Source organism: Aulostomus chinensis, chromosome 19, assembly GCF_037954235.1.
Source record: "Aulostomus chinensis isolate RoL2024-O1b breed Wild chromosome 19, RoL_Achi_v1.0, whole genome shotgun sequence".
NCBI classification, from domain to species: domain Eukaryota; kingdom Metazoa; phylum Chordata; class Actinopteri; order Syngnathiformes; family Aulostomidae; genus Aulostomus; species Aulostomus chinensis.
Window position 1 is genome coordinate 13,240,278 of NC_141338.1, and position 26,892 is coordinate 13,267,169.

At 42.3% G+C, this 26,892-nt stretch overlaps 1 protein-coding gene across 1 annotated transcript in view; it reads right to left on the reverse strand.

Moving 5' to 3' along the window:
• LOC147244148 (poly [ADP-ribose] polymerase tankyrase-1-like) overlaps window positions 1–26,892 on the reverse strand; it is an 84,460-nt gene that overhangs the window by 31,864 nt on the left and 25,704 nt on the right. Inside the window, exons 5-9 of the mRNA XM_086186751.1 lie at window positions 20,148–20,184; window positions 16,755–16,830; window positions 2,234–2,328; window positions 1,284–1,350; window positions 717–903 (exon numbers count right to left, since the gene is read on the reverse strand). Coding sequence (XP_086042877.1) covers window positions 717–903; window positions 1,284–1,350; window positions 2,234–2,328; window positions 16,755–16,830; window positions 20,148–20,184 — 462 coding nt within the window. The remainder of the gene's footprint in view (window positions 1–716; window positions 904–1,283; window positions 1,351–2,233; window positions 2,329–16,754; window positions 16,831–20,147; window positions 20,185–26,892) is intronic.

A 26,892-nucleotide genomic window follows, 5' to 3' on the forward strand; every position in this document is an offset into this window, starting at 1 on the left:
AGAAATTGCAACAATGTATCATCCTCGCTTTAGTTCAATCAGAAAACAGACCTTTTGGTGTGAACACGAGCTAAATTGCCCGTCGGTGTGATTGGTCGTCGGTCTCCACGTGAGCCCTGCGATGGACTGCTGACTTGTGGGCGCCGCCTCTCGCCTAACCCCACAACCATCAACAGTTGAAGCAGCTGGTGATAGATGGAGGTTATCAGGCCTTGTCTAATATAACCTACTTTGTGAAATCGCCATCAGATAACATTAGGATGAAACACTTTTTTTTCCCCCAAGTGAAATATTTTAGAGGCAAAAATAAATCTTGAGGTACTAAAACACTGTGTTTTTTTTTCTTTTTTAAAGAGGATGAACTTGGCTGCACTCTCCTCCAGGGATGTTTCATCCGTTTAAACACAAATCAAAAAACATCAAGGTTTTTTATTGTCTTCTGCTCAGCTTTGCGAGCATGTCGAACTGCTGCTTATCAGATATTAGTATCATATCTGTCTCACTTCATACCCATAATCCCCTATTTTCTGCTCCAGAAAACAACAGCTCTCATATCACAGCAGAGGGATTCACATTTTTAGGTGTGCTCAGATAAGTTCAGAAATAAGTGCCCCATACATGTAAATACCCCCTCACTAATGCGACCCATTCATTAATTCAGCACCATGAGTCATTTAGAACTACGCAGCTGCAGTTTATGTAAATGAAACACTCACATGTGAGTCGCTCCTTCAGCTCAGGAGTGGGCGCCATATCCACAGAGCTCTTGCTGTGACAGTTGAGCAGCGTCGGGTCGGCCCCATGGCTGAGAAGCAGAGAGCAGACCTCCACTCTGTTTTTAGATGCTGCCTCGTGGAGTGGGGTGAACTGCCACAGGTCCATGGCGTTCACACAGGCCCCGTGCTGGAAAACAACAGGCTGGCTGAGGACCACGATGACAATCCTTTCTTCCTTATTTTAGTTCATTGTTAAAAGGAAGGTCAGCAGTACAACCTGATGATACATGAGTCCTTTTTTCAATAAAATATTGGTCATATTTTGGTCTTCTAGTATTTCAAATTTGTTTTCAAAACTAACAGCAGTTAACTACTGCTTTTATTGTTCAAAGACCAGGTTTCAGTCTTGTGTTGCTTGGCCATGATAAACCAGCCAGGTTATCCCCCCTCCCCAAAATCTTTACTTTTGTGTGTGTGGGTGTGAGTGTGTGTGTGTGTGTGTGTGTGTGTGTGTGTGTGTGTGTGTGTGTGTGTGTGTGTGTGTGTCCATGTGTGAGATTTTCTTACCTTTAGCAGCAGCTCGGTAACTTCATAGTGTCCATAGGAGCAAGCGTTATGTAGCGGCACCAGACCACTAGAGAACAACCAAACACTTTAATTAGCAATAAACATTTGTTTTAACAGGTAAAATCTGAATTTTTAATGGTCCTTTGAATGTTTTTTTTTTGTGTGCCTGTAATGGGTCAAATAAATAAAAATCAAAAATGTTTATGGAGAGCAGCACAGTGGTGCAATGTTTAGCACTGTCGCCTCACAGCAAGAAGGTTCCGGGTTTGAGCCCCGGCTCGGGAACGGAGTTATGAAGGTTGAGTCAGGAAGGGCATCTGGCGAAGATAGGATGCATCGTCTCTTTCTGTCCTTTCTCGTATGTGAGGAATGCGATTGGTTGCAGACTGCTGGCTACTCCATATTTAAAGGGATAGCTCATTTCTAAGGATGTGGAGCTGCATGTGACACTAACTGGGCATCAGTCTCACCTGACGTAGAGGATGGTCAGACTGTCCTCTGTCGGGGGAATCGGCGTGATGTAGCAGCAGGGAGAAAAGGAAGATGCCACTGTGGTACGAGTACCAGAACAAACACGTCTTTTACCCACTAACAAGTCCACCCATTTAACCACCCTGTTTGCTACAATTTTAACATTTTTGGCACTCTGCATTCCGTCAGACAACCGTTTTCTTTGGGGACTACATTCTTCAACCGCACAATGTCCATGTTCGTACACACAGCCACAATACAGCCGGTTTAACACAGCACACGGCAACACAGCTGCAACTGTGTTAAGTTCATTCAGACCCTTCGTGTATGTATTTGTAAGAGCCAGTTGGAGGGAGTGGTGAGTTCAGGTGCAGGGAGGATTTGTGTCCATGTGATGAAAAGACTACACCAGTGTAGGAATTGGAATTTCCCTTACATCAGTAACACCAGTTAACTCTGACTTATCCCCCAATACATACCCCTTGTCCTTGGCATGAACATCTGCTCCGTGTTGTAGCAGCAGCTGAACTATCCTGACGCGGTTATATCCTGCTGCCAGGTGGAGTGGTGTGGACTGAAGAGGCAGAGATGAACCATAGGAACAAGAGGAGGGAAAAACAAAATTTAGCTCCTATTTGTGTCCCATCAGAACCATCAGCCCCAGAATACAAAGCATTTTCTCCCAGCGGCGAGATCTAAGAACATGTCCCACACTTCCTCTCGGCGAGACGAAACATTTTTTTCCCCCCAGTGAACCGAACTACAGCGATAAGGACTAAAGTTAACGCCGTAAAACTGATGCAAAGCTGCACTCGTGAATGTGTTAAGATTGGATTGAAACGAGATGGCTTCAGCTCTCCATGTAGTTTCCCTCTATTGGATCTCAGTCAAAGAAATGTTCCCATTATTCAGTCAAATGGAACTTGTTACGCGGGAACGTAATGAAAAAACTCAGCCTCTTAGACATAATATAAAATGCATTTTACTGTTGGGTGTGCTGGAGATCAAATTCGGATAAATGTGGGACGAAAGCTACGACACACAGCAAACGGGCAGATATAAAAATAAATAAATAAATTCCCCACTGAGCTTGTTAGAAATGCATTACATTTCACATCAGATGAACATGGCAGAACTTCTTACAGAACAGTTACAGAACCTCTGAATGAAGTGAAGTTGTCAGTACGCCAGAGAAACTTGGCTATCACTAACTTTTCTGCGTTACAGCCGTTTCTAATATGGAAGCATATGAGATGTGTTTCATATTTTCCCGATGGCTGTTCAGAAGTTTAGGGTTTCTAAGAGGTTTGTAGATGAATGAATGCTGCAATACGACCGACATCCCTACTATTTTTCTTGTAGTTTGGGTAACCAACCCGTTCATGCCGGGTTTAGTGAATGTTTTCCTGACTAACAGCAGCATTTTGGATTTTTTTTTTTTTTTAAACTTACCCAAGGAACTAAAACCTTTCGACTGCAGGAATCAGTTTCTATATTTATTCCAGGGTACATGACTTCACCCACTGCAGTCCCACCTCAGGACGCAGTACTTTCTGCAGTACCTGGAACAATGGGGGTGGGTCGTTTTCTGCTGAACGTTTCTCATTTATTCAGTCCTTCATTTTATTCAACTGCCACGTTTGTCTGCAAGCCGATTGTGATTACAGTTGCTTTACTACAGACACATCCGAGGAAGAAGAAAGCTTGGGACGCTGGTATGACAGAACCACAAGTTCACATTTGACAACACATATTCATGTTTTTCACCTGATATCAGGAGCGCCGCGACAAGGCTTCCTGAGTTGATGGAACAGATACAGCATTGCCTTTTGCTGGCCATAACGCCAAAGGGTTTCTATATTACCTTTATTAGTCATATATTTATACTGTATTCTTATGCAAGCCAAATCCATGCCTGATAACTTAGCCTTTGTACAATTCCTGACAGTTATTTTGTCGTCGTCGTCCTTATTTCCCACCATGTAAATAATTCACCCCATGTAGGCCTTTCTGAAGCATCTAGCAGCGATTATATCCTGTAACGACCATGATAAACTGTCTCGCCTCACGAGATAAACACCAGAATAACTCAGTTGAGACTTTAATATCAAATAAACACATTTAACCAGAGAAAAGGCAGTGCCTGTGTTTACTTGTGTTGGTTTATAAGCCACTAACACACCAACAGGGATGTGTTGCAGCAGTCAAAGCAGCGTCTCCGTGTCTAGATGGACACACTCATGTCACGGCTGCTTTAAATGATTCCGCACATTTGGCACTGCAAGCTGAGCAGTAAGTCATTATGGTGTGGTGACAGCAGGGTGATGATGAAGCCACAGGTGAGAACTGGGGGGTGGAAGCGACGTGGAGGCGTTAGGAAGCAAATGAAAAGTCTGGGAGTTGTGAATTGTGTCCGCAGCCAGACTCCATCTGGATCCAACCACAGAGAGAGAGCGCAATCTCCAACCAACAAACAAAAGTCAAACCTTAAAGCACTGAGCAAGCCTGCCTTGGCATACATGAACCACCATTTACTGGGAAGACTGCAGGTTCTAAGACTGCTGAATGAAACAACAACAAATCAAGGAAGAAAACAACAAATGAACAACAGGAAATCACACAATGACAGGGGGCATATTGAAGTACTTCAGTGTAGTCCAGAGACAAGGGTTGAGTACTGCTGCTCGATGTTTTGCAGCACCTGAGCAAGCTAGCGTTGGTCTGTGTCATCGTGGCGAAGTGAGTCGCTGCAGCGTGAAGCTGTATGAAGCCGCTAGTCAAATTATTGTGTCGGCCCGACTGAAAATGGACTTTGAAATTCTTGATAACACATCATTCCAACTAACATCATAACTTTTACAGTCAGACCAACACATCTGCTATATAATGAGGATGACACATGAATTATGCCTCAGTTTGCCCAACACTGGCATTTTGCAAGTTCTGCTGGTGCCTCTACGGTGTTTCAGTTGGACAACAAACAGTGAAGGGAAGAATCATCATGGCAGGCAAAACTGTGGTTAAAAGACAAGGCTTTCACTTACGAAACTGTCTGGTTTTCTTTGACTTCAAGTCCGCCATTCAACATGGACGCTGCACAACTTAACCCACTAACAGAAAAAGTTCTCGTTTAACTCAAACTAAAATTATGTTAAAAGCCAGGATGTAAGACCTTCGCAGGAATGACAAAAAAAAAAAAAAAAAAAACTGGGTTAATTAATGCCTGTTGTAAAAGTGCTTTGCTGACTAACTTTCTAGTTTTTAAATAAGGTATTTTTGTCCCAGTAAAAGAGTGATTAAACCCCCAAGGCTGTTTATCCGAGAGGTTTTCACAAACCAACTGAAGAAAGAAAATCTATTCCATTTTAAAGCTGAGTACTTATCTTGTGAAATATGCAGCATATCTTCAAAAGGTACATGATAATACAAGAACTGTTATCTTACATTTAACTTAAATCAACAGTGGAACTGTGTGTGTGTGTGTGTGTGTGTGTGTGTGTGTGTGTGTGTGTGTGTGTGTGTGTGTGTGTTGGGGGGGGTGTTTAACAATTTAGCTCCTGGTTGCATTTTCCTTTGAGCCCATTTCCTGCGCAGTGTTGAACAAACTTCAGATGGGATCTTGAAAAATACATCATGTGCTGTGATCTCTGCAGCTCCGTCAGCTGTGCGTCTGAGAGGCAGTGCCAGAGAGGCGGAGCAGAGCGGAGCGGACAGAAGGAACGCGAGTGCTCACAGGTTGTGACAGCAGTGTTTGGAAGCAGCAGAACACAGTACACAGTTTGTCATCATCCTCATTTTATATGCAGCGTTATTGTATGTGTGTGTGTGTGTGTGTTATGGGTGTGTTTCCGCCTGTGTACACATCATACATATAAAACACAAGTGTGTGAAGCATCTATCCAGTCATTAGTGCATCTTAAGCACTAGCGACCTGCTACACACACGTGCGTGTATATACAGTTGCATCACCACGAAGCTGTTGCCATGGACAAAGTAGCTAAAAAAGGGAGGGGAAAAACCACATTGCTAATGTCCGCCAGTAAACAAAACCAGATGAACACTGTACATGTTATTTTGCTCGTTGTAGCAACCCGTCTACGGACAGAATGTGAAGAGTAAAGTGTGTGTACGACTGATTTAATGAGACACAATTAGGACAGAAGTGTTAAAACCGTATCCAACCACAGCATCCACACAACAACATTTATATTCGAAAAGCAGAAAACTTCATTAGCTAAACGTCTCTGAGCAGCATCCATCTGAAGGCAAATACCACTGATTTCAACACTGCAACAACAGGTTAGAGTTTTTCGAGCGTTCCGAGTAAAAGTGAAGTTGTTCTCTTTTCTCTGACTGTCGCTACTCTCGAGGCCCCATGGTGACTCTTCAGCATTAAAACAAGGATCTTAAAATGTGATTGCACCGTATTTTCAACCAGCGCAGATGCTGCCAGCGAGGTTGAGCTGTTTACATCATTATCACTCCAAGAAATCCACATAATATTCCCTCTTCAAACACAAAAGGCAGGTTTAAGATCTAGACTGCTGAATTTTTTTCCTCGGGAATGAGATGATGATGAAATAATGGAGGATAAAGGTGAAAAAATAGAAAGCTAAACAGAGAACTGCAGGAATTATGCACCCTTGTTAGCATCATAAAAGGTTCCCTTGACCAAAAATGGGATTTTAACACGTGATTTGGTGAACAAAGGTTTATGAGACTTACGTTTTGTTTTGCGAGACAATCTTCACAGACCAACATCACAGACTCCTGATTTCAGTGCCACAATAACAAGCTTTGATCTTCGTCTGTTTTCTGCTTTCAGGTCTGCAAAAACCTCTTTGGTCTTCTTTAGCCACTTGTTAGCAACCAGTGTTTTTAAGACACATTAAAAGCTTTGACATTCATGACACATTTTACAATATATAGAACAAAATTTTACAATATCTTTTAACAAGTCATCTACAACTAATTAAAGGAAAAAAAAAACTGAGACGAGGGAGCCCAACGTTCAAGATGGTATGACTCATTACTGCATCACTCTCTTAACTTGTAAAGATTCTGAAAAGGATTTCTTCTGCTAATCTTAGCTGGTTGAGCATGTCTGCCTCCAATGATTAATGACTCTGAAGAAACCTTTGCATGTTTTTACAAACAGAATAAATTGCCGTAGTGAATTAAATAAGTATTATCCTGCTCAAGGATTTCTTCTATTATCAGAGGTCCAATGCTACATTACCTACTTGTGTGATGCCTTTTAATTGAAATGCTATTTCATATTCTTTTTTTTACGACTAATCAAATGGTTCTGTTTTTGCGGTCTGTGTCCTTCAACTGTCCTTTGAGACTTAATGAAATATGTTGCCCTAAAGGGAAAGACTACAGTGCAAATAGATTCAATCATCATTGGTGGACTGAAAGTGAACAAAAGCAATAAAAAAAAGACCCCCACTTTGTTTTTAATCATCTAAAAGCCCTTCTGTGAGCTAACAGCAGTCAGGAGTGGAGGGAGGGAATGAAGGGGATGATGGAGGGAAATGTGGGAGGAAAAGAAAGAAAGCAGAGAGCGAGGGAAGCTGTGGAGGGTTAAGTTTCAGCCAAGATTTCTATGTGTAGCATTTACAGTGTTTGCACCCCTCCGTAGAAATATTCAGCATCGGAATATAAGCTGCACATTCAAAGTGATACTACTTGGTTGACTGACGGAAAATGTAATCGTCTTTAAAAAAAAATACAAAAAACAAAACAAGGGGCAAACAATCGAAAAATATCAATAACACAGTTGATTTAACACAATTAAAAACACACGCAGAGCACAATCTGTTACGGCTCTCGCTTTGTTATGCCTTCCCATTTTTCCCTTCATGTCTTTCATTCGCTTCTCTCTCTCTCTCTCTCTCTCTCTGTGTTTTCCTTTTCTCTTTATGAGCCTATCAAGCTGTTCCCATGACAACGGTGACTGCTAGCTGTCAGCAGTTGTCGTAGCAACGGGCCATGATCTATCTGGGAGGGTGAACAGCCATTTGGAGCTTTTTGTTTGCACACGTGTGTGGCGTGTGTGTGGCGCACGGGTGTGTGTGCGTGTGTGCGTGTGTGTGTGTGTGTGTGTGTGTGTGTGTGTGTGTGTGTGTAGTTCGAATGTTACTGCTTGTATAGATCCACGAGCTTCTTCATCCCATAACTCCAGTACCTGATTCACCGGATTGAAGAAACACACATAGACTAGTGCAAACAAACCATTTGGCCATGTGATGTGTCACTGATGTGCAGATTCTACAGAATCAATCATCAGAATGTGAGAACAATACCAATTGTGCATCCGACTGTTTACAATTGCATAGATGCACACAATCATAGCCAGCTCCATCATAAACAAATAGTTACAGATCTATCCTTTCCAATCTGTTTAAGCCAAAGTAAAACAGAGGTTGTTAGGAGTCGCTGGATGTAATCAAATGGATAATGAAAAACAAATATTAACTTTTGCAGCCTTGACACATCCATACATTTACTCTGTATAAGAGGCTTCGGATATGAGCTCCAAACAAAATGGGAATTAGATGCTAAATCTCTTATTGAGGATGTGACAGGGGAATGAACAGACAAGTCAAAAACTTGAGGCCTTTGCTGTATAGAAACGTTAACTGCTCAAACCACAAAGATCTTATGTCCTAATTACACCGTGAAATCACATGAGAGTAATGATAAAGCGAGTTGGGAGCATTCCATGTAATAGCTGTGATGAAACATGAGTTAAAAGGGGAGAGAGACAAGTAATATTGTAAATAAACAGTACGTGTGCTAGCTTAACAATCAACTGGGGAAGTGTTTCAGAATAAAGCTCCCATAGCCCTTTTGAACAAGAAAATTAGAAATAAAGCACTGCTGCTTTCATTTTGAGGGACAGATCATGGCGCCCAAAGTCATTTTGTGTAAAATTGTTCTGATTCCGCAACTAATATGCCTCAATTTTGGTAAATATTCTGGCATCAGTACTGGTGAATACTTGAGTTTAAGCCACATTTGTATAACCAGAAAAGAAGCATATTTATTTATCCGATTAGAAATTGGATCTCGTTAGCGCTGCTGGCTCTGCTTAGTGTAGCAAACCAGACACAAATCTTCTTCTTTGTCTCCCTAAACCAACACAGAGTTACCTCTGCAACAACTGTTTAAGATCAGCGAAGAAGCAGCAGCAGCTACGTCAGCTGTGATGCTAGCGGCCACTGCTGGAGGTCGTTGCTTCCTCGTCGCCACTGTAATATCAACAATTGCCAGCATCGACACATAAACATTAAAAAACCAACCAAGTCGGCCTTGTCATCATGTTCATAATATATGTTTTTCTCATCTTGAATAAGACATATTGCAGAATAAAAAAGTAAAAAAAACCATCATGCTAAAATTGTAATAAATCACATTTCGAAAACGATTTTCTATTTGCTTCGTTTACTGTCGATATGTAAAACGTAGAAATAGTCAAAAACCACCATTAATAATCAGTGACATTAAGTTTGCAAATTCTCTTTTACTGAAAACTACAAAACTGATTAAAGGTTCAGTCCATTTCATAAAAGTGTAGATTATCAAAGTTTGACAGATTTTCTTATTATGAAATGAATGTTGAAAGGCTCGTTGGCTGTTAAACGTCACAGATTTATGAGATGTGGATAAAAAAACCCCATCAAGAATCACTTTCACTACTGAAAGGAGCTTGTAGAGAAAGAGGGTAACGCCTCGCCAAAGTCTGTTCAGCCAGCTTTCTACTGCCTGAGTACAATCACATCAGATGGTGGACAACAAGAGAGGTATCAGATAGCTGGATTGATAAACATACTGGAAGCATACACACACACACACACACACACACACACAGATCTCAGTCCAGCCGACAGCGTGGAAGATGAATAAGCTACAGTCTTGTCATCTCAGGCTCTCCGTGCTCACTCAGATCTCTCACCTGTCTGTCTGGTCTGCCTGCCAACTATGAACACTACGACCTCTCGCTGACTCAACGGGACCTTCAGACACTCTGAGAATAGAACTTCAGGAGAACGCTCATAAATGATCATATAATACCATCATATAACGCACTGGCGCTTTCAGTATCTGGTGGATGACTTGCACATGTTTCTAGATGCCAACAAGATGCTCTTCAGTCTAAAATCTTACAGTATCTCAAAAGCAGAAGGTGGAAGTTTTATAGATAAAACAGAAACTCCTGTTAAATTGTGTTTCAATAAAAATCCCAGTGTCTCAACGATGTTTTATTTCCTCGTGACTTCAGAGGTCAGAAAGAGCCAACCACATATATTTAGCTTGACAGCTAAATATATGTGGCAAGCATTTTCTGACCTCTGTTGTCACCAAGACATTTTAGGAGGGTTTTTTTTTTTTTAATGGGTGGTCTCAGTAAAACCAATTCATAAAAAAGTTTCCACGTTATCTCATGGTGGCTTTAAAATACTTTCTTTGAATCATACCTGCCGTTTTTAACAGGTTGTGACAAAAAGAATGAGACTAAATTGAACCCTCCCTTCAAAACATTCCTCTCAACCACGGCAGCCGTTTCAAAAACTTTTACGGCTCAACTGAGTTACTTTACTGAGTTCTTCATGATAAACAACCTGCTCGAGCGACGGCTGCATAATTTGTCCTCCCATGACAACGTGCCATCAAGCTTTCATGGTAGCGAGAGGTTAAATTTGTCACTGACAAAAGATTATTACGTCTTCCTTTCCTCCATTTGTCACCTGCACAGTTAACAAATGCCTACGGATATTTTTTATTCTGTAATCTCTCTCAGAAAGACGCTACGTTCACATGAGAAGAAAAAAAAAAAAAAAAAAACCTGCTTCCACGATGAAATGTCTCCTCTCAAGCAGAATTCACAGTCCTTCCTACAACCTTGAACACGTCTTCCAGGTTTTGTAAACGTGACAAAAACTTCCGGAGGGACGAGAACCCCTTCAGCCTCAACTCTGATCTGTTGCCTCATCAGGATCCCGCAGGACGCCGACAGATGAGGGCTTAATATGAGATATGTTCTGAGCTGATCCCGCGGCTCATAAGGGCTAAAATAAAGTCATTACAATTCAGACTCTGTCATTCCTGTACTCTTTTTTTTTCCTTCTGTACTTTCCTCAAAAATATTAGGAAAAAAATACAAACAATTATCAACACATCTTGCTCTGAAAAGTAAACTTCTGTCAGTTTTTCACTACATAGAGCTGATAAAACATTGTCAGTCAGCGTGGCGCTCGCAGGAGGGATCAGCTCGCCTAATAAACATTTAAACAAGGCTTCAAAACGGGTGCATTCTCTCTTCTTTCCCCCTCTCTCTCTTTCTCTCTGTCAGTCTGACTCTTGCTCTTCAGTGAGCTGCTTCTTTGAAGTTGGTGCCAGCATGGAGGCGAGTACTGAGATGATTCTCGCTGGTTAGATGAGGTCCCCAAAAAAATTCACAAACACACATTCAGACACGTTTCCTGACACATGAATATTAAATGTCATTTCCAATGCAAGTGTCAGTAAAGGTGATGGGTGTTAGAAGGGAAAATTAAACCGAAGAAAAAGATGTTAAATAAAAGAAAACAAACAAGACTGTGGTTATCTGAGTGTGTGTGTATATAAAGAGCAGTGTGGCGTCAGAAAGCACAGGCTTATTTCCAGAGGAAGCAATGTCTGCAGGAGCAAGTGTGAGTGTGAGTGTGTATGTGTGTGTGTGTGTGTGTGTGTGTGTGTGTGTGTGTGTGAGAGAGAGAGAGAGAGAGTGTGCGTGGGGGTAAGCAGTAGGTTTCAATAGAGGCAGCGAGATAAAACTCTCCACTCAGCTGTGTTAATAATATCCCCCTGTGATGGGCCTTCAATCATGGTGTGTGTGCGCGTGCGCACACACACACACACACACACACACACACACACACACACACACACACACACACACACACACACACACACACACACACAGAGGTCCATGCTTTACTGCTTGGGTCTATACTATAGCTCAGTTTAATAAGAAACTCTTGCTGGAGCTTGGGTTGTGCAGGGGAAATCAGTCCATGTTTTCTAGAGGAAAAGCGAAGATCAAGGGAAAGAAACTGAACTGGACGAGGTCTTGAGTGATGTTCACACTTTTCAGAAGATGATGATGACAATGATCCTGCGATACCTGTGGGGTGAAATGTAACGTCGGCCATGGTGACACACAACCAGAGGACAAGACAACCATATGTTTGAGTTGCAAACGATATTTACACTTTCTTTCTCATTATAAAGTACCAAAGTTAAACTGTTGGGTACTAGTATCAAATTCTAAGTACCACTTCCTGTCCTCATTTCAGCTCAATGGAAATTAACCCCAAATTATGAGTTCACTTAATTGGAACTAACCATTCTAGAACTTGCTTTTCTAGATCATAACCACATCCAAACACTTTGGGCCATTTAGCTGGTGTCTCTCTCTCTCTCTCTCTCTCTCTCTCTCGCTCTCTCTCTTTCTCTCTCTATCTAATATAACATTAACATCGAGTGTTTGTTGTGTACAAGCAAGAGCTTTTTTAATTCACCAAGGGCATCTGCACAAAAAACATTTATGCTCCAGATCTGTGTGTGTGTGTGTGTGTGTGATTGTGTTGTTGAGGAGGGATGTTGGGACAGAGAGCCTGTGCCACTTCTAATTAAAATGAAACAGCAAAGGAGGCGAAGGAGGAAGAGGAGGAGAGAGATGGAAAGAGAGGAGAGACGGAAAGAGAAGGAAGTGGCTGGAACTGTCAAACGCATCATCAGGAATATACAGAAGGGTTCTGATACGATGGTCATCGTTGGTGACCGTTTGATTCTGTGTTTTTTAAAGTGGGCATCACCACATTTACCGTATCATATTACCACAGAACAAAGGTTCCCAAAGCTTAATTGTCGGTTGTATTTTTTCATTAATCGATTACTTCTGATGGGCAAAATCGAACCTTCTCTGGCCTCCACACCAACGTTTGGGCAGCCACACATTGCAGATTTGATGTTTTGAAGCCTTGAGTTTGTCATTTTGGCCATCACCATCTTGTTGTAGTTTTTTCAAGCACAATTAGTTGTATCTGGATGACATGGTGGAGATGGGAAAGCTCACTGTGGCTGCCCCTTGTCAGTCATAAGGTAGCCCCGCCCTAAAACAAAGCCTCTGTTTATTGTCTATTTTACTCTAAATGTGAACATAAACATGATGCTGTAATGAAGACAACTCAAAACTAGTATTCGACATTTAGTGTTTACTGAGGTGGTACACAAGCTCAACCAGTACCGTCGCCCTCTGCTGGCTGTTAGAAGGAAAACGTTGTTACAATACATACGGTATTGGCTTCAATTTGCAAGCCAAGAAGTTACGTCCCCTTCTTTCATGTAGTCTTGGTGCTTATTACTGTACATGTCAAAGTTTGTTTTTTTTAATTTAGCAAAATTTGCTGAAAAAAAACAAATGATCTTATTGAAAAAAATGCCCAAAATATGAAGCAGAAATAAGATGTCTGCAAGTGTGTTCAAGTCAGTCATCCAATATGGCTGCCACAAGTTTCATTGAGAGCAGGGGTTGACACTGTACATGGGATTTTTTTTATTTTGATTGGAATTTTAGCTAAGAGGTACTTTAAACTGCATTTGATTTTAGCATGTACCTCTGCACTTCAGAAGTAATACGACTGCCATTACTGCTTGGTTGTTGGTCTGTTTGCTTGTCCGCTGCACAAGAGAAGTTCCTTTACGGAAAATAAAGCAATTTGAATAGAATCTGCAGCTACAGGAAAACAACATGACAAACAGCAGTCAACATCTGCCTGCTGCGACGATGACTGCATCTGAAACTGTTGCAGGAATGAACGCTGCATCCAGGTTATGCTTTTTGTCGCCTTAGTGTGATAAGAAGGAAAGTTTTCTTTGCAACTTTATTTCACCAAGTATCTATAGTTATTAAGCATGTTTCACTCAATAATTTACGCTAGCAGTGAGAACGTAAATCCCCATTAAATTACCCCTAAGACCATAACAAGAATAAAACTGCACTGGCGTGAAAATATATTCCATCTACTGTGCATGGCTGCTTTCAGTCTCAGCAATTAAAGAGCATCAGAAATACAGACTGCAGAGGAGGTCGTCTCAGAACATGCCTGGGCACAATTTTGTATTCTGCATATGGTTGCGTTCATCTATTCATGAACCATTAAATTTCAACTTTCCTTCCTGGTCTCCTGAGTCTGTCCCCTGCATTTCCAAAAAACATTTTCAATTACACCGTTTTCATCCTTCATGTCTCATCCCTGGCGGGCCACCTGCACAGATAATAGATAATGGGGAGAGATGCTCTCGCCCTGTAATGAATGACAGTGATATGATGGATACAAACTGCATCTGAGCAGCATCAACAGCTCTGAAGTACCAGTGATTATTATACCCTCAAGGCTGTTAGAGCGTTTATATGACAGTCACCGGAGAGTTAAGGAACCCTTTTGGTGCACTGGTCCCAGCAGTTATCATAGCATCCATCACATCAAGTGGACTCTGTTTTAGAGGACAATTATTTACATCAATCTGTGTTTTCTGAAGATGCCTCTATCATTTTGAACCACTTTTCTTCAATATCTTGCTTCTCACACCAAGAGAACATCAGACATGCTTGAAAATCTATTTTATGGCGTTCAACTATTACAGAAAAAGATCTCTTGCTGATATATTATTTGATGGTTTGATTATGTGTCATGTTCATACTGGTCTACCGATTGTAATCAAGAACTTTGTGAACCGTTCTCTCAGCAGCCGAGTTCTTTGCCCACATACTTGCTATTCCTTCGTTCCGTCTGACCTACATTGTGTTTTTCATTATTTTACAAATTCAATTATATATTTGAAGCAGCAGGCTTCCTCTTTGGTGGTTGGAAAACAGCAGCATGTTGAGACAACTTCAACAAAAGCCAGAAAATAAGTCTATTCCTACTATTATTCATCTGAGGGACAAATCAGTAATCCAGAGGTGCCGCTGAGCATCCGATGCGTGACCAAGAGCTTCTTCTTACATAGAGTATGAAACTACTTATACAGAATATAAACACAACACTTTCCTTGTAGCCAGTAAACTTTTGGTGTTACCTGACATATTGCACCAGTATTTTCCCAGCACACTTTTCACTCTCAGGAAACCACATACAAGATACAGCTAAGTGATAAAAACCCTTCATCGTGTGACCAGAACAAGACGGTGAGAGAGGCTATAAACGCTGCTCTCGCTGTTCCCCTAAGCTCACTCAGTATCCTCAGCTTTGTGCGTCACAGCTGCCCAAAATAACCAAGAATTTCATGATACAAGTATGAATGTAATGAGCGAAAAGGACTTCTTGGGTGCAAATGTATAAACATTCTCCATGGCTTCTTCTCCGACTGACGTCTGAAACGCACTGCGCACATCCATGGCCTTCGATTTGACTACGGCGCTAAACGGCGACCACACATTTACAGAGCAGCTGCGGCTCCAGGAGTGAATTTCCAAATTCACTCCTCTACTGACATCTTAGAAAATCCTCATATAAAAAGCCAGGAACCAACTCAACCAGGGAGCAGATTCATCTTGACAATGAAATATTGGATTTGCCACAAACACATGAATGGAAAATGGCAACAACAACAAAAAAGAGAGGAAACGGTACAAAATTATCTTGTCTTCAAATTAAAGGTCTGCTAAACCCATAAAGAATTGCAAATTATATTTTCGAACCCGATTTGTTCCAAATAATCACTTCCTGACACAATTACCATTATGTTGTTGCTCACTAACTTGTCACTGGTGTCAATGAATAAATAATATAAAAATAATTGATGTTTATCATCAGAAAGGTAAATCATGTTTCTGTGGCTACGTTTTTCTCAATTGATTGCAGGTGGCTGTGAATGGAGGCGGGGAGGCGTGCAGTAAAAGCTGGCTAAAAGCGCACCGCACGAATAAGCACAGTTACTGAATTGTTGGTAGTTTCGTAATTCTCCTTCATCAGGCGAATAAAACCTTGCTAACCGCTTATGGCTTTCTTAAAATGAGGTTGATAACCTACAGAGTTGAGGTTACTACAACAGCAGATTCCAGTGTTTCATGAGCTGCTCTCTCTTGGTGAGTCGGCAACATCAACTCATCTATGGTGGATATGAATGAGGAGAGTTTTACTTCTGGAACCTGACGGTTGTGCTCAATAATCAAATAATGCTGCTACACTAACCCTGGGCTCTGCAGAGAATTTTTTTTTTTCCAGTCGGTCTATTCAATGCTATAAAAAGGGGTCATCGGGATTGACAGCTGCTGTGAATGAAGTACAAGTAGACAAGGAGAAACCTGAGGACTTTTGTTCTGGGATTGTAGGCCAGAATGTGAGGAGGAAATTTACAGCTGACTTTCCATAACAGTAACCGTTTCAAGTCGTGACAACCAGCCGTTCTGCAGTCAATGGTCAATTGGGATCAAACTCGACAGGACCTCAATAGAAAACTACATTTGTCCATCATTACTGTGCAGTTCCTGGGTCCAAACATCCATATCCATACCCACAAATTCTGGCTTCATTTCTGTGCCGTGGAGGAAAGTGGACTCCATATCTAATATATTCAGGCTGAGGTATAACCACACATCAAGTGCTTACCCTCTAGAAAATGTGAGCCACTGCAGTAACCGCAGCTGAAGTTGATCAAACAACAACCTCTCTACCTTCAAAACACTCATTTCTCTCCACGGCCGTGTTTTCCGGCTTCACAGACGAGAGCTGCCCCTGCAACTGCTATTGTTGACTCTGAGCGTCAACTTATTAACTGAAATTAATTCATGTTCATGACTGAAAATGGCAACGATGAATAGCACCAGCTGGTTGGTTCTGCAAATGTGATGACTTTCCTGTCGTGCAGTCAAACAGAAAACGCCGCTGACGGGCCGGTTCCAGCTTTACAGCCGTCGCTGTTTGCATGTGCAAGCTCTGCTCTTACCTTGCGACCGTCACTGGCATGGCAGTTGACGTTGAGCGGGGTAAGTAAGGCCATTAGCTTCTCCTCGTTTCCACTCCTGCAAACAGTACATGCACACATTAGAGAGAAAACATCCACCACATAGAGGATTAGCCCTGTTCTTTCTCTGCAGGAGGGTGAGGGGGAGAAACAGAGAGAGAGAGTGAGATAAGAAGCCTCAGACTGAAGGGAAAAGATGGAGAAATATCATCTGCAGAGACTGACGTGGTTCAAGGTGTGTTTGGTGTGTTTTCCTGTGACTAAAACGAGCTTAAAAAAAAGAAAAAGAAAAGCTGGTAGAGATGACCAGCATAGCCACAAAAGAGTTAAGATTTTGTTCATGTTGTTGATCTGTTTCCTGGTTCCTGGGCTCGCTGCCCTGGCATTGGATGGCCACAGGGAAGTGTTGCCATGGCAGTGGCCAATCCAACCCCCATCACTGTGACAGCCGTTAAGGAAGAAGCTGTCAGATAGAAAGAAAAGGTTTATTCTTCTAATCTTCTATATTCCCCTCAACTCCTTCACTCCTTTTACTTTTGTCTTTCGCTTGCCCTTTCTTTCCTCGTCTTTGTTTCTACACCTTTCAATCTTTGTTCACTTCCTCTCTCCGTCCTGTTTTCCTTCACCTCTCCTACAAGCATTATGTGCCATCTCTTGCTCCCCTCAACTTGATTTCCTCTCACCCTCCTCCTCCTCCCCTCGTCCACGCTTGCTGCCATTACCCAGCATCTTTCACTTTACAAAAAGAGATCGATTGTGTCAAATTCTCTCTGCGTATTTTACCACCTTGTTGTAAATACTATAAAGGAAGGTTGCATCCATTGACTCACCATTTGAAAATTTAATAAGATAGACTGACCTACAGTGTGAACAGAAATGGACATAGATTAATAAAGAGAAATGAAAATTAACTTTCATTGTAGCTCAAAGCCTTGTAGAGGGGGAGAAGTTTTCTAAAAAGCACACGTTACAGAAACACAGCAGGCACTCAAGAACAGGCTGTATTTGTGAATATTCTCAGTTATCCAGGTCATCGTAATCCTCAAAAAATGATCAAACTAGGCAACTGGACTACAAGAGGATTGAGTCCAGTTGCCTACCGTAGTTAGATCATTTTTTGAGGATTAATAACAGCGGAATAGCAGAGTCTTTTAGCTTTGTGTTTTGGTTTGACCTCCACACTTTTTAGTGTTTTGGTTCAAATTCACAGCAGAAAAGCTCAAAATAATCTCCTTGTATTCTACTTAAAACTTGCTGGGGGGGGCATGCTGCAGAGATAGCGGGTTCCCCTCTGGAGCTGGTGGAGACTGAACCAGAGCTTCAACAGATTAGCATCCGCCACTGCAGTCGCAGGCCAGTAGGCAGTCAAAGGTCAATATCTACTAGCATGGCCTATAAATTGGTGCATGTTTACCGTCTGTCTGTCATTAATCCACTTTTTCTGTTGCACTGTAAGTCCATCATCCATTTTATTTAAAATCCTTGTATGCCACAGTGCAGGGATGCTATGTGGGCCAAAAAACAAAACAAAAAAATCAGAGAAACAATGATATCCCAGAAGCTATGTGTGGGAGTTATTTTCCAAACACAACACAAAAAAATAGAAACAAAATGAAATTCCTCTGAAAAATAGTGATATAAAATCAGTGGCTCAGCTGTGAGAGCGACACACTTGAGGTCACAGTTCACACTTAAACAGCTTGCTGACCCCACAATACACTGGGGTGCTGCTATGCTGGGCCAGCTGCTTCCGTGTATTTTTGTTTTTGTGTGTGTGTGTGTGTGTGTGTGTGTGTGTGTGTGTGTGTGTGTGTGTGTGTGTGTGTGTGAATGAGTGTCTGGATAAGAGAGGCTGTTGAGGCATTGAGCACTCAGCCACCCACACTCAATCCAAAAAAATTAAAGCCATGCCATTTTCACAAGAAAAGAAAGAAAAAGAAACAAACACACACACACACACACACAAACACACACACACACACACACACAAAAATGATGCCCACATGCACCGCCTGCAACAATACCATGTGCACAAAAAAAAAAAACGCTTGGGCCCCCATGTATGTACTGGGCTCACTTGATTCGGAGAGGCCTGACATCACATTCATATATCCAATACTACAGCCGGGACAAATCCAATATCATACATTTTCCCTCTGTACATAATAAAGCATTTGTATTATTACAGTGGCCTTCACCTGCCGTCAAAAAGACAGATGCTACGTTGAACAAATACTCCCTGCTTTCATAAAGAAAAAAAAGCATGCAACCTGACTTTGTTACGCAACACCTGACACATGCCGCTGCGTTACCCCCGATTATTCTCTATTTGTAGCTATGTTGCTCAATTTGTACTTTAGCATTTACGTAAGACTTGGAGAAAATAGGCCAGCTTCAATTATATGTATACACTTTCTGATGATGGCATCAAACGGCGCAATTCAAACAAAAGTAGCAAGAAAGATTCAGGGGGTGTCACACTCATTTATTCTGGCACTCAATTTAAGTGTTAGAATATTTCAATAACAAAAAAGACATCATTATTATTATCATATACTGGCCCTTCTAGCAGCATCTAAGCTTAGGTTTCTCTCTGATAAAAATGCTGTTTAGCTCTTTATCTCTTTAAAGCACCCCCCTTACTTCTGATTGGCCAACCTCTGGAAGCCTGCGGATGGGAATTCCTGTACTTTCTGGGTGTGAAGCAGATGACCATATTAGGACATCCCATAAGGTGAGTTTCTCCCTGAACTTTTATATCAGTTTCAGTCATTATTTGAAACATTCCCCACGTTTCTAATATGGACATTTAACTCTGTAGCCCCGTCTATAAATATATGTGACAGAAAATATGGAAGAGCATTCTAGCTCCCCTTTAGCAACAGAGAGAAATAGAGGGAGAGAAGAGGAGGGAAATGAGGGACAAGAGGAGAAATGAAGAACAGGATATAAGATAAAAGGGTAACATGAAATGAAAGAAGAAGATGCAAGGACCAGGAGCAGAAAAGTAGGGGTTGGGGGGGGGGGGTGAGAGAACTGGGATGAAGGGGAAGAAATACAAAGGTGGAAAAAATAAAGAAACAGGAGGAAGACAGGTAGAAGAACTGGGAAGACAAGAAAGAGGGAGAGGAAGGAGGAGAGAAAACAAGACAAGGGAGGAAACAAGCAGCAGGGGGAGGAGGAGGAGGAGGAGGAGGAGGAGGAGGAAGGAAACAGAAATGTTGGAGTAGAAAGTAAGCAAGCAATAGAGAGACATGAGGGTGGCAAAGAAGTGAACAGACGAGAGAAAACAGGAAAGGATGTGGCAAAGTTAGGAGGAGGAGGAGGAGGAGGAGAGGAAAACGGCAAAATGAAAACAAAGAGTCTGATACTCACCTCGCCGCCTCCAGCAGCTCATCCTTCTTGTATTCACCTAGATGGTTACAGAAGATCATGGTGTCAGACAACTGGCTGCTAACACACGCCGACCACACGCACACACACATGATCCGGCTGAGACAACAACCACACACACAAAGGAAGGATCAGTCTTTTAAAGGAAGGCACCATCTCTCTCTCTCTCTCTCTCACACTCAATCCCCCCTCTTTCTGTCTCATTCTCGCTCAGTGCGCACCCCTCTGGCTCCGGTTGCCGTGACGATGTGTTGCCGGCAGCGACCACAGCGCGTTCATTGTTTAGGCGACGAGCGGCGGACTGACACACGCTCTGCCTCTATCCGTCTATGTGTCGGTCCATCCCTCTCTCCTTTGCTGTGTTTGTCTCCCGTCGCTGTTCATATCGCCGACCATCTTCCATCGCTCCCCATCATCATCATCATCATCATCATCCCTGTTCCTGTCTCCCTCTCTCTCTCTCTTTCTCTCTCTCCGTCTCCCCGCTTTCTTCACCCCTTTGGGCTGAGGAGACGCAGTTACCATCAAAAACACAACAGAAATAAACAAACCCCTCCCCCTGCCTCCCTCGCCCTCTCTCCAGTGTTCTCTCCCTCTCTTAGCCCTCCCCCTTCACCCCGTTACTACAGTCACAATGCGTGCACGCACACACACACACACACACACACACACACACACACACACACACACACACACACACACACACACACACACATACAAACACCTTCCCATGTGTTTGATTTCAGCATGAGAGACACAGCGGGGTGTGAAGCGGTACGGTGGTACAGTGGTTAGCACTGTTGCCTCACAGCAGGAAGGTTCCAGGTTCGAGCCCCGGCTCCATCACAGGATCTTTCTGTGTGGAGTCTCCATGTTCTCCCTGTTCCTGTGTGGGTTCTCTCTGGTTCTCCAGCTTCCTCCCACAGTCCAAAGACATCAAGAGGGGACGAGGCTGATTGATACTCTAAATTGACCGTAGGTGTGACTGTGAGTGTGAATGGTTGTCTGTCTCTATGTGTTGGTCCTGTGATAGACTGGTGACCCGTCCAGGGTGAACCCCACCCCTCGCCCGAACATCGCCTCCCCCCCTCCCCCCGTGACCCTTAACAGGATAAGTGGTAGGAAATGAATGAATGGATGGATTAATTTTGGGTGTGGCAGAATGCATCATCCCAGTTGGTCTTTTCCAGTGACCTGGTGCTATTTTTCGTAATATACTGTATGTTTAACATTGACAGAATGTCAGATAGCCAGTGTTACACAGAATACACACCAATCACATGAAACAACCACCACCCTCACAAGCACACATTAATCCCTTTAGTTCATCAAATACGTATAACAAACTAACATTTCCAACAACAACCATTAATACACAGCCCAAGGTTCAATCAGCTTTTGGTTCCACAGGTAAGCAGCAGTTACGTTAGGTTGTGTGTATCAGTTGAGTGGTTGAGTGTGAAGCGTATGCACGAGTACACACACACACACACACACACACAAACAAACACACACACACACAATGTGTGGAGGTGACTACAGGTACTAGCATCTATAAATGTCAGAAACATGCAGTCAAAACTAAATCTGCTCACGTCATTTATCAATTTATATCATTAGCATCTCTGTGACTTGCTCTCAAAACACAGAACTGTACTGAAGGCTTTGTTTATCACTGTGTCCCTCAGTAGAAAGAAGAGTAGTTCGACTTAGTAGTAAACTATTCGGCATTCGATGACTTAGCTTAAGACTTTACCTACGACACATTCTCTGTCTTTGCCACCAAGTCACAGACCGACAGTTGTTTCTGTGTGTTTAGGATGTTTAACAGTCTGTTGAACAGGGCATTTTACATCCAAATTAGTGTGTGTATAATCAAGTCTTTTTAAACAAAGTGCTAGTGTCAGTGGCTGAGCCTCCACGCGAGACTCTTTGGTTGCTAAAACCTCTTCTCTGTTGGTTAAAAAAACTTGCTGCCACCTGCTAACATCTGGCTTTTATCGTCAGTGGAAACAGGTGTGATCTGCATGTGATCCCGGGTCAAGTGATCCTGCAGTAAAAAGGTATATCGGAACCGATGGGGATTACCGATGTAATCCCAGGTAAGCATGGTACCTTGAAGTCTGCACCTGCTGGTAACTTTTGCTTTTTTGTCAATATGTCAGCCACAAATTCAACTGGCAGTCGTTAAAGCAGCACCGTAAAAATCTGTGTTGAGTTGTTAAAACAGACGATCGATACGGCCTTAAATAGTGAATGCCCTCCACGCCGCTGTCTTCCTGTGCATCCGTGACGTTGAACACACGCAGCAGGACGAAGGGCGGTCAGTCTAGCAGGTCATGTTCAAATCACATCAAGTTGCTACTTTGGGAAATCTGCGTGTGTCAGCTCTGAGTACAGGTGTGAACACAAATGCGACCTGGGCCACAACGACCGAACACCTCATCAACATGTGTGTCCTCTGGAAGTACTCATGTGTGCATCAATAGAGATCTGCTGCAGTATTATCACACAACTCCTGACAGCCATCAAACATAATTGAGCAACTCGATTTGCCTGGAATAGAACAGAATAGATCCAGCCAGTGTTATTTCTCCTTCTAATTTCAAACTGAGTGGACGACCAGTGACGTATGAATTAACCGTCCGGAGCGCTGTTCTGTCTCCTTACATCAGTCCAGCTCCCTCTTCAATCAACAAAATGGAAAAAAAAAAAAAAAAAGTCAAATCTGAACCATCAGAAGCAAAGTTATCCTGACTTTAAATCGTATTAAATCAAGTAAATTCCAATAATCCCACTCAATTGCAGCATTCATTAGACAACCGATGGCTCTTAAATGCCCACTCATTTCAAAATCCAACCCTTCTTGAATAGATTAACGTATTATTTATTTAATTCAATGAAGCCTAAAGTGGAGAGCATTTTGCCAGGCCTCTTAATAATAAAATTATTAATCTATTGGGTTAAAAGCTGGTTTAAGAATTTGTCTGAATCCAGTGTCCCTCGCTGTGATACAGGATTTTTTTTAAATATGGATTATAATATCAAATATCTACAGGAAAGAAAATTTTTAAAAAAATATTATCTTACAATTTGAAGTTAATGGAACTTGAGAAGATGAGTGAAGGTAATTTTTTTTTAAGTTATTAAGTGCTGTTTTTTTTTTTGGAGTGATATTGTGAATCAATGGCTGTTAGAGGTTTCAGTCTGCCGTTGCTTTAAATGAGTGAAAAATACTTTCCTCCTGTTCCAATCCTGTGTCATCTGTGACTTCATCTCCTCTTATGTGTGAAATGTATGGCAAAAAGCACAACGTCAGCGTATTCACTCAACCAACATCCCTGCGCTTTTCCTGAAAAAAATCTGTGACGACTTCCTCCCTTGCTTTTTTTCCCCCCTTCCTCCAACAAGTAGTGCTCTGACTTCTGCTTCACGGGGAATTTTACAAGCTTTCAAATAATAAAATGCGCAGATACAGACATTTTCTCCCATTTGGTCAGTGGATCACATTTAATGAAGGAGGGAGGAACAGAGGGAAAATGGCACGGGCAGGAGGAGCTATTGGATGAAGTGCTGCAGGTGACAGAGGTGAGCCGGGCCTTTCACAGTAACTGTCATTACAGCATTGGATGAGCCTGGCAACCTTTGTGAAAGTGACTGGAGGGCTGAGACCTGCATGAAAAGCTGGCAGCACATTCACAGAGCTAAGTTCATTTCTGAAAAAGAGAAAAATAAAAATTTCAAAAATTAAAAAAGAGGAGAAAAAGAGGGAGGGAGAGAGAGAGAGAAAGAGAGAGAGATGAAAAATGTGATGAAGCTAAATAGAAAGAAGATGAGGAGGATGGGCCGTGTCTACACGGAGCAGACGGAAGGGGTGGGGTAGGGTGAGGAGCAAAGAAGAAAAGGTTACAGTGAAGGGAAAAGGGGGAGGATGGAGGAACAAAGGATTTGTAGATGAAAGCAAGGAGAGATGATTAAGGATCTGGAAACTGACATGCATGGATTTGACACAGTATAATTGGTGTTAGGGAGGCTAGGGCGGAACAGACTGAGGAAGTAGAAAAAGGGGGAGATGAAGAGGGGGAAGCGAGAAGCTGAGAAATTGAAAAATATGGATACAAAGAGGGAAGAGAGACGTGTGGAGAGCGAGATCAAGAAACTACATTTGATGCTGAGACAGAATATTTCCTTTAGCGCCTGACAAAGGTCCTATCACACAACTGCGTTCGCCATTTCTTTCGCTTACTCGGTGGATGACATCTCCCATTGTTTTAGCGCCACATATAAAATACATGCGGTAAAATACATCAGTGGTGTTATGAGTGACATTGTTTTCTAAGTGCTTCCTATCCCCCCCGTCCCCCCATACACACACACACACACACACACACACACAAACAGAGGAGAGAAATCAGAAGACTTGTGAAAAACCCAGTCAGGGTTTTTATGATACTGATGGGGAGTTTTCTGATATTTGTTCTTGCCAGAGTGGGTGAAGTCCTCAGCGATATAACTCCCTCTGGGCTGTACTGGTTATCTAAACTGGAAGAAAATAACAAAACTGTTTTAACTGCCGCAATTTCCCCCTCTTCAACCTTCAGGTCTCGCCTTCTTGTCTTTAGAGCTTCTGTATTGTCATTCTCTACGGGCTGAGTGACATGTTAGTTTACCATCACTTTGACCACTTGGATGAACTCAACGTATTATCACTGTGGTGACGCTGGAGCCCTTCGGTCATTATACTCCACACCATTAGAGGGCAGCAGCAGAGAGTTAGGATGTCCTGATCAATACTGATGAGAGATAATACTCCATTTAATGGATAATAGGAATTTATTATTATGTTAACGCTCAGCCTGATGTCGCCAGTTTATGTTCACAGTTACTGGAAGGTGGAAACATCCCTGTTCTCCAGTGAGATGTCACCTGTTTCACCTGTGTTTCTTCATGTCTTTGTCAAAAATTATCCGGATTTTGTCACGTATTGTTGATTCCATGTACCTGCGTTATTTCATTTTAATATCACAGCTACATGTGCCATCCTCCATCCATCCATTTTCTTCTGCTTATCCCGTTAAGGGTCACGGGGGCCGGGGTGTGTGGAACCCTATCTCAACATCCTTCAGGTGAGAGGCGGGGTTCACCCTGGAAGGGTCACCAGTCCATCGCAGGGCCAACACATAGAGACAGACAACCATTCACACTCACAGTCACACCTACGGTCAATTTAGAGTATCAATCAGCCTCGTCCCCTCTTGATGTCTTTGAACTGTACATGGAAGCAGGAGTACATGTGCATGATACAAATATATAAAATGACGATAAATTTCAAGTGTTTATATCTTTGGAACAAGTTATTTCTCGTTTCCTTGAGAGAGTGAGAGAGAGAATGAGAGGGAGAGAAAGAGAGAAGTGATTTATTGGGCAAGATGCTGCTGCCAGGATAAAATGATGTGTTAACACAACCACTACCAAGCTGCACGTTGACAGACAGGGATAAGAGAAGAGCAAATATGGATGAGAAGGCGAGAGGAAACTGGCTTCATCCTAACAGCCGGCCATTTTTAAGTCAGACTGAGTTAGAACACAACCAATCACTCACAGCGAGGGATTCTGGGTCTGTCAGCAAATATTGAGGATCTAATATATCATGAGAAAATATACACTTCACCACTGGCAACAGAGACCTGCGTCTGGCTACATTCAAAGTGGTGTAAAACAGAGAGTGCATTCAAGCATGTGCAAACACATCCGAGTCTCACGGCGTGTGTGTGCGCGTTTGTGCTGACAATCCTGCTGACTCCCTACAGAAGAGAGAAGGACAAGTTAAAGCTCCGGACAGGCTGGCTGCCTCCTGAATGATGATATTACGTGTGTTTTTGTGTCTGGCACAGTGTGTGTGTGTGTGTGTGTGTGTGTGTGTGTGTGTGTGTGTGTGTGTGTGTGTGTGTGTGTGTGTCACTCACTAGCAGAGTGCAGAACACAGTGGTGATCACTGTTTGAATTCCAATTGATGTATGGTGGGATGCATGTGTGACTTTGCATGAAGGTGTGTGTGTGTGTGTGTGTGTGTGTGTGTGTGTGTGTGTGTATGTGTGTGTGTGTGTGTGTGTGTGTGTGTGTGTGGGACAGCTTGCCATCACCCTTGTTAACTACTATCTATCAAAGGCACAAAGATGACATTCACAGATGGCAGACGCTAATTTTTGTGTTGATGTGTAAGGACTTTTAAATAGTTGGGTCATTTATGATCACTTTTTTTTTGTTAAATAGCATCAAAAGGGGAGGGGGGGGATGTCACCCAAAATGACAGTAACCCCCCCCCCCCAATCAATTAGATGAACAAAACACCAGGCAAAATCAACAACGAAGGATTCTGAGAAACAGACAAAGGTGGTTCCAAGTGGTGGAGCTGGTGAGCCGGGTTTTGTTAACCTTACCAGGAGCCCAAGTCCTCATGGGGACCAGAGAACCGTACTAATGAGACAAAATGTAATTTATGAGTTCCTGGTTGAGGTTAAAACTCAGCACACCAAGGGGCATCGACACAAGGGAATTGTGGGTATGTTAAAAAAAAAAGTTTCAAAATTCACCTTAAAAGAAATTTAATAGGTTGATAAAATATCTATTCAAAATGAATAAAATTATAGAACTGAACAGTTTAGAGGTTAAAAACAGAATAAGGGGAACACCATACAGGACAGACAGCAGGAGCTTCATTATTTTA